The sequence below is a fragment of the Diceros bicornis genome, chromosome 1 (assembly GCF_020826845.1).
Source record: "Diceros bicornis minor isolate mBicDic1 chromosome 1, mDicBic1.mat.cur, whole genome shotgun sequence".
In the NCBI taxonomy this organism is placed as follows: Eukaryota; Metazoa; Chordata; class Mammalia; order Perissodactyla; family Rhinocerotidae; genus Diceros; species Diceros bicornis.
Window position 1 is genome coordinate 47,546,270 of NC_080740.1, and position 8,938 is coordinate 47,555,207.

General features: G+C 37.2%; 1 protein-coding gene across 1 annotated transcript in view; it reads left to right on the forward strand.

Annotated features, from left to right (window-relative positions):
• Positions 1–7,697, forward strand: part of MEGF10 (multiple EGF like domains 10) — a 121,227-nt gene extending 113,530 nt beyond the window's left edge. Inside the window, exons 22-24 of the mRNA XM_058539742.1 lie at positions 2,160–2,204; positions 3,026–3,232; positions 4,514–7,697. Coding sequence (XP_058395725.1) covers positions 2,160–2,204; positions 3,026–3,232; positions 4,514–4,698 — 437 coding nt within the window. The 3' untranslated portion in view covers positions 4,699–7,697. The remainder of the gene's footprint in view (positions 1–2,159; positions 2,205–3,025; positions 3,233–4,513) is intronic.
• The last annotated feature ends 1,241 nt before the right edge of the window (positions 7,698–8,938 follow it).

Sequence of the window (8,938 nt, forward strand, 5' to 3'; positions counted from 1 at the left end):
GTGGATGTTGAAGTGTGTAGGTGTTTTAAATGATAGAAAAGTTATGATGTTGTCTGAAACAGCCCTAAACTTGACATAAAAGCCCTGAGATCAATTCCTCATTCTGTTATATGACACCGAGCCAATCACCCTCTCAAAACTGATTCGTTTATTTATAAAATAGGGATAAATATCATGTTCTGGCTCAATGTATGAATTAGATTAAACTGAGCATTTGAAAGCACCTGTCCAGAGATTGGGTCATATGGGAGTTTATGAGGAAACCCACCTGCTCCCTTGTTAATATAGCACCCCGATCTTCCAAAGCAGTGAAGAGAGGATCTGGCAGGGGTAGCTGATCTCACAGTCTCAACTCTTGTTCCCTAATTTACTTTCCACCCCATGCTTCTCCTCTCTTTAACCGCCTTGGGGAAGGCTAGCTATTGCACAGCTAAGACAAACGGACATTTAACAAGACTTTGCTGCAGTTTGGAGGTGGCCGAGGGAATTTGGCAAAGAGTAACACAGACAGAGTTCTTTGATAGGGAGGTCTCAGAGGCCACAGGTTCTGCCCATCTTCATAGGGTACCTTTACAAAGTCTGGGAATCCCCAAGACCACTCTCTGTTCTGACACCAACTATAAGTTTGAGGGTCCCCAAGACCACCCTGAGGATCAATAATTTGCTAGAAAGACTCACAGAACTCACTGAAAGCTGTTATACTCATGGTTACAGTTTATCACAGCAAAAGGGTACAGACTGAAATCAGCCAAGGGGAGAGACACAGGGGGCAGACTTCAGGAAAGTTCAAAAGATGAAACTTCCAGTTGTCCTTTCCCAGTGGAATCATAGAAAGTGCTAACTTTTCCAGACAACAGTTTGTGACAGTACACATAGAGTTCTGCCAACAAGGGAAGCTCACCTCAGCCTTGGTGTCTGGGGTTTTTATGAGGGCTTGGTCATGTGGACATGGGGTTGACTGCCCATATGGTTGACCTTTAGTCTCCAGCACATCTGGAGGTCAAGCTGATACCAAGTGGCCCAAAACCCCTCCCATAAATCACTTTGTTAGACTATTCAGTGTAACTCTAGGCCCCCAGGTAAACAAAAACACTCTTACTGGGCAGGACATTCCAAGGACTTAGAGATCACCTCCCAAGAATGAAGGGCAAAGGCCAGCCCTCTCTTTGGTAGGGTTAATTCTTCACTACACATCCTTATCCTGCCTCCCTGCGTAACTTGGCAGTGCCTTTCCCACCAGCTGGGAGCTTGGCTAGACTTCACAACTCAGACCCAAGAGAGTGTGCCTGAGAGAGGAAAACCTTCCCATTTCCTGTCCCATGACAATTGATATTAGACACGCTGTCTCTCTTCAGGGGAGTCTCTCTCCACAAAAGTGTGTCCCCATGGGACATCGCCATCAGAACTTGAGTTCAACATCACTCTAAGAAATGTGTGCACAGTATCATTTTCATATTCATTTGAATGTTCATCACAAGTCATTACTTTACTCTCTGTTTTTCCCCTAAATGCATAACATCCCTTTAAAAGATAATTGGAAAGGCCTTGGAATGCTTAGAGACAGACTGAAGCTGAGGGTAGCATGACATATTAAGTGTCACAGTAATTGAAACACTGTTCATCTATGTGGCGCTTCAGAGTTTACAAAGCCTTCTCATATGCTCTGTTTCACTTACTGGTCACAACAACCCTGTAAGGCTCGGAAGGCAGGTTTTGTTTTCCTCATTTTAGAGATAAGAAAATTGACATCCAGAGAGTTAAATATCTTGCCCAAAGTCGTGTGGCCAATAAATGATGAAATCTAAGTCCTTTGTCTCAGTTCTAGTCCTGGCTGTGCCCTTTCCACTGAGCAACCTGCAATCAAATGTACTGATTGATCTGTGCCTCTGTTTCTACCCCATATGGACCAGCCTTTCCCACAGTCACTGTAAATGAGCATAAGGATAAGAATGATATGTATGTGTCTTTAATTCTAAGCACTGGGGACATCTGGCATGAGTGATCTGGTGTAAAGGTTTGAAAAGCAGCAGCCTCAGCCATTTCTTGCACTGGGGAGGCAGTGGGTACCCAAAGAGTCTTCCTCCATGACCTTGGAATATTAGATGGGCTTTCTCTTCCTTTCAGTTCTTACTGGGTATTTTTTTCTGCCTTTATCACAGGTGCTTTTGGACTTGACAGAAGTTATATGGGAAAATCCTTGAAAGGTATGATGTAAATTTGAGGAAGAAATACATTTATCAGAATCACATTTTTTATCTCAGAGATGGAAATAATTTGTTAAACGAGTAGGAGTGGCATTGTAGAGAAAATGTAGAATTGTTAGTGTGGTAAATTACTCCAACAAATATACAAACACATTTGGCTGACATCAAGAGAGTGACCATAGGTGGATCTTGCTAGAGCACAAGTCTTGGAGAACAAAAGTTTCAATTTGCTGGGGAAACACTCATATTTCCTTTGAAAGAAACATGGCTTATAGGGAGAGAGAAATGTAAAAAAGGAAATAGCCGGGAAAGTAGGAAGAGATCAGCATGGTTACATGCTCACTGAGGCCTGCTCCTCAGGAGGAATTTGAGCAATAACGTCAGAGGCCCAGTATCCAGATTTTACAAGGAATCCTCACAGCACAAATGCCTTCCTCACCATGATAATAGAACCTTCTCCTGCTCCTGGGACCAGCAACAACTGGTTTCCTGATGGAAGCCTTTGAGAATTCAGAGACTATTAATAAAATAGAGCGGAATTAATTTTATTTGAGTGTGATAATCAACATGAAATCAAATCTATGGTGTTTACATTGGTACTTACCTTAGAGAGGAGCTCAAATTACTTTATAGATGGGTAATTTTATAGCAAGTTCTCTCCAAAGTAAGTGGAAAATGTATAGTATTATTTTCAGTAGATATAAATAGAGAAAACCAGCTACAAAGAAAAAGAAATCTGCCCAGGTAAATTATTGCCAAGAAAATAAATGACATTGCCCATGAAATAGCATTTGCTTTTTTCCCCCCATCTCTCCTCACAGACCTGGGAAAGAATTCTGAATATAATTCAAGTAACTGCTCCCTAAGCAGTTCTGAAAACCCATATGCCACTATTAAAGACCCACCTGTACTTATCCCCAAAAACTCAGAGTGTGGTTATGTGGAGATGAAGTCACCGGCACGGAGAGATTCCCCATATGCAGAGATCAATAACTCAACTTCAGCCAACAAGAATGTCTATGAAGTTGGTGAGTTCTCCTAACCAAAGAAAGAACCTAGTGTATAGGAATTTTTTTAAACAATTTCAAAGTCTTTGAGAATACAATAATTTCAGTTCAAATAAGCCTTATTGAAAATAATGGCCCATATTTTAAATGCAACCTGTGTTTACAGTGATCATATTAGTTGGTGTCAAATGAATTTTTCAGGGAAAATGCCATTCAGAAAATTTAAGGTAAGTTTTCCTTCTTTCCCACCTGGTCATCCATCTTTTGTTTTGTAACCGTAGTGAATATTTTACCACACTTGTGGACTGGCATATGTATCATATTAGCTAATATGTTGAGTTAACCAAAACAAATGGTTCAAGTGCATTAAACAGGTGTTTCCATTTCCTGGTTGCATTCATTTTATTAATGTAATGCTTTTAGCAGCATTGAAACATTTTACTTTTAAATTTGTCTAATATGTCAGTAATATTCTCAGATGTGACTGTGTGATACAATTAATAAAAAGTCAATTTAAAATTAGAGTTATTTTGATTGCCCCTTGTAAAACCATTTGGAAAAAGTGAAAACAGAGCTATCATGGCTAGATAGTAGGGCTATATGTTTTAATTTTTCTTTCTCCCTATCTCTCTGTCAGTATTTGTGATTTAACTTTAAAAACTTCTCTACTACTTGTAAACGAAGTGGCTAATTTAAATCTAGTAACTAGTAATTCATTCATAAATTCACACGTCACTGAAAAGATACACAACTATTTAAAGAATTAAGACAGCTTTTTTAAATGGAAGGTTGTAGTGAACTAAATTTATTTTTGAAAAGTCAGTAACAATTCTCTTTTAAACTGTGGTGTTAGCCCACCACTGTAAGATGGTAACTCAACTGAGAGACTGAGTTATGAGTCCTAAAGTTGTCAACTTGTTAGGTGTTTCCATGAATTGAGTTAACCTACAAGGCCCTCAGTCTTCTCACCTATAGAGTAAGGGATTTGGATTAGATTATCTCTAAGGTATTTTTCAGACAATGATTCATATTCAGGGTTTCTGTATATTCCCTTGATGTCTTCATCCCAACTATACAGTCATCTTTTTTCTCTGAACACCGTTTGTGTATGTCAGTGGGTCTACCAACCTCAGAGTAGCCACCTCTATGTGATTATAAAAGGATCGTTTATTTTTAAAAATAATATTTCCTTGTATTTTTAATAAAGCTCTTTAATGTGTTTGATATTTGCGAGAAATGCTATATTCTATTTTTTTAAAATTTTCCATTGCTGTTAAATTAATATGTCCCTGGTTGTCACAGAACCTACAGTGAGTGTTGTCCAAGGAATATTCAGCAATAATGGACATCTCACCCAGGATCCATATGACCTCCCAAAGAACAGTCACATCCCTTGCCATTATGACCTGCTGCCAGTCCGAGACAGTTCATCCTCCCCCAAGCGAGAGGATGGTGGCAGCAGCAGCAGCAGCAGCAGCAGCGAATGACACCAAAGGAGCACTCGGTAACCGCTGGAACCCTTTCCAGAACTGCGGTTCGGTTCTTCTCCATCCTCAAGTTTGCCACCTTATGTGAATGTTAATCTACTTGGTAGGCAGTTGTTGGACGTAAACCAGAAAGCTCATAGCTGAGGCTGACTGACCATAGGTCCCTTTTGTCTAGGTGGCTCGGAAGGAGATATCAATGTGATTTCCCATTCTCGTTAGTTTTAGAACTGCACCCATGAGGCATGACTTATTGTAAAAGCTTGGCTAAAAGCATGAACTTGCAGAACTCCTTCAGAGTCATGGGTTGCAGTGGACATCGGTATTATTGCTGGAAAAATTTAAATTTAAATATTTTCTTTCTCATTTGCGTCATAGAGCTGTACCTACGATTGTGCAGTTTACCATAAAATTTAGTCTGAATCACTAAACATGCAGAGGAAAAAGGGCATATTATTGAGTCCCTATCGCCTTGTTTATTTTTTTTCAGCTGGACTCAGAATTGTAGGGACAATATGAACCCAGGAGGAAGCATTCTGTCAAGTGGTATACCTGGATAGACTTTGAATAAACTCTAGAAGTGGATAGCAAATTTAAATATGAAAACTCTAGACTTCTTTTAGGATGAAGAAATGCACCATTAGAATGATTTGAGAAATACTAGAATTATTTCAAGAATCAACATACAGATGTGCCAGGCAGAGGTGATTCTTCTCTCTGTTTGACCCTTGGCCCACTTTAGATCCGTGACATTATTCTGATCCCCATCATACACATTCACCACTTGAGATCCATAACATATCAATAATTATTTCATAAATATAGAAATGAAATAATTTTATTTTTGACAGACTGGATTGAATGAGTGTATAATAATTAGAAAAGGTTGTAAATTTTAAGTGTAAGAAGATGCTTAAGTTTTGTAAACCATTAGTAATACATGTTGTAATATAGAATTAGCAGATAGTTTTGATTAATTTTTCCCTAGAAGTGACTGAAATATTTTTGTGCATATTTGTGAAAAGGGCACTTTCCTTTTATTAATCATTGATTTAGAGAAACTATGCTTAAGCTGGTCTTTTGCATTGCTAATATGACATGTACCCCATTTTTTCATTAATTTGTATTTCTGTTTCTAAGTTGTATATTCTATGTTTTGTAGTGTTTGGATTGTTAATGAAAAAAATTATATTATGTTCATTGTTTCTTATATTATTGCCACTTATCTTTTTGCTTGATAAAAATACATTGTTCTTTTTTCTTTTGGAGGGATGAGATGAAAATATATAAATCAAATCTATTAAAATTGGTCATTATTAAAATAGTACAGTAACCGTAGGTGAATGACTTATAATTGAAATAGGGAAGCTTTTTAATATACCAAAATGGAGTTCCTTTTGATCTGTGGGTTCTGAGTCTCGGTTAAACCAGAGTAAGGGGAAGCAGGGAGCCATTGGTATTGAACAAGTACCACAGACTGATCTTACTCAAGACCTTCGTTAGAGTGATCACATAATTGATCATCCAAACTGGGACACTTTTGAGAGTAAATGAGGGCATTAATAATTATCTTGCAATGGGATTAAATCTGGACTGTTCCAGGCAAACCAGAATGAATGCTCATCCTGTGCATATTTATCATGCAATAACATTTTTCACTCCAATGTAGCAGTCTCAAGAGAATGCCGATATGACACAAGAGAGCCAGTTTCTCTTTGACATACCTGAGCAAGCTGAAGGATGGAAAGGCTGAATGAGGAAGCAACTTCATGAGAGAAAACAGTGGTCATCAATCTTTTAAAGACATGAAACCCTATGTGGTCTCCTGTCTCAGTGATTCGATGAACAAATACATATCATGCTCCTGTTCTGCTAGGAGTATACATAAGGCATTGTCCTTACCAGTTATTGAGTTGGGATATCCTGTGATTTCATGTCACACCTGCACCTGTGATAGTGGTTTGGTCAGGTTGGAGCATTCACTCCTTTGATGGCTCTTTCTTTTGGGGAACCCCAAAGTTAATTCAAGGAAATATGAAATTGCCTGGAACACATCTTAGAAACAACTGATTTATTCCAACAATTAACCACTGGCTGACCCTTGACTTTAGGGGGTAGGCATCTAATTGAGACACTTGTGGGTCAGTAGCCACAAAGAGTCCTTTTTGGTAAGAAAAAAATAAGACATTTTTCCTCTTCCTTTTTTAAGGGTTATCTCTTCAGAGCTCCATGGTAAGTCTGAGTTTCCCATTACTCGCTGGAGCTAGGTAAAAAAACCACACCTGTTTCTTTTCTCATTCCACTATAAAAAAATAATGAAAGCTTAATGTACAAAGGCAACAGCAACTCAAGTAGAAAACCAGGACAGCAGATGTGGACTCTGAAGGGGCAGTGCCGTCCCTCCCTGCACGTCCTTTCTGACGAATCAATTGCTCAGGATAGCTGCTCTCCTGAATCAACATTTGTACCTGAGGCGATTCTTACTTATCAGGGTTCACTCGGGACTTTTCAAACATCAGAACACACATAGAATTTTGGTATTGTAAAACTACATGTTATAGTTGGATAGTTGAGAAGTCAAAATTTTCTAGATATTTTGATATACATTTGTGTAAAGAGAGAAATACTTTCGTCAGAATGAGAATTAAAGAAAAGGCAAAAGGACCTGATGAAATTTTCTCCCTGAAATTACTACCTTTTAGAACTTTTCCAGATATATCAAATTTAATTTATGGTGATGTCATTCTTCACACATAGTGAATCTGTTCTCATGACCTTTAAATTCATGTTATTATGGGACCCTAAAAATAATTTCTTCCCTGTATCCTTTAGTAGTCAAAGCAGTGAATGACACCCAGCAAGAGCCATTCATGTAGGAATGTTAGCCAAACTATTATTCTTTTCCTGGAGGTTGATATATCAGAAAATTTATAAACTGTTTGTATTCATATATAAATACATCAAAACTGGCCCAAATGATAGCTCACATGCTTGCTTTAATATGGGGAATATGTTATTTGTAGTTAGTTCTGTGATAAGGAATATTTCATAATTATTTACAATCTTGATATAAATTCTCTCTCATACTATAACAGTAATGTTAACAGAGAGTTTAATGTGTTTAGCATTATCTCTATGGAAAACTGTATTCACCAATTTCAGGAAAACCAGTGGAGAATTTTATAATAGGACAATTATAACCTGTTCCAACCAAATCCATTAGCACAACAACGGTGTGTTGTAAGAAATGCAAACAACTTTATGAAAATGTGGTCACCTGGACTCCAAAGAGCCACAGAAGTTGTCAATTACTGGGGATTTGTAAACTGTAAATATCGCAAAAGTTGCACAAGAGTGTCACGATACCGTTTAGAATTCATGTCGATATTAGAAGTCCATTTACCACTTAAAATAAGATGAAATCATAAAAAAGTTTTAAGGCTACTTTTTTTAAAATAATAAATTTTCTATCTTTGGGTAACATGTCTTTATTATTCAAACTAAACATTTAAGAGATATTTTGGTCTTAAAGGTTTTATGTCATGAAAGTGTACATAGATATGCAAGTGTGAATCATATGGTGTGGATGGGTGCTTGTTTCTTAACTAAAGATATGCGGCAAACTGCCCTTTTAAGGTCTTCTTAATATTGGTGTCCTAACACTGGGGCTGCTTATTCTAGTTCAGCATTTAGTCCAGGCTTCATTTTTATATGAACAAATCGCAATATATATTTTTAAAAGGAAAAAAAAATCAAACTACATTAGGATTTTCTTGATTGTAGCAAACAAAAAATCTTTTCAGTGTTAAAATATCTCTATTTTCCAAAGATGATAAACTTTCATCAGTATTAGCCTAAACATTGTCATTTATATCACCAAATGAGTTTATAGATTAATGCAATAAACTTTCTAGTAAAAAACGTTAACGTAGTGTCTATTTCTATGTCTGATTCTATTGTTAATTAATGAGAAGAAAAAACTTATAATCCCACTGGAAAAATTAATATTTTTTTTATGTGCAGCCCCTTGGCACTTTATATATACATTTTAAAACAATTACATTGTATCATATTTAATCGTTCGTGTATCTGCTTTCCCTTCAGACTACTTGTTCTTTTAAAGACCCAGGCAACATTTTATTCATATTTGGATCCCCGGAACCCAGGTTAGTGGCTGGGAGTCAGGTCTTTTGTAAATAGCTTTAGGTTGTCTTATAGGGATTTGTTTTTTAAATCTCAGTAG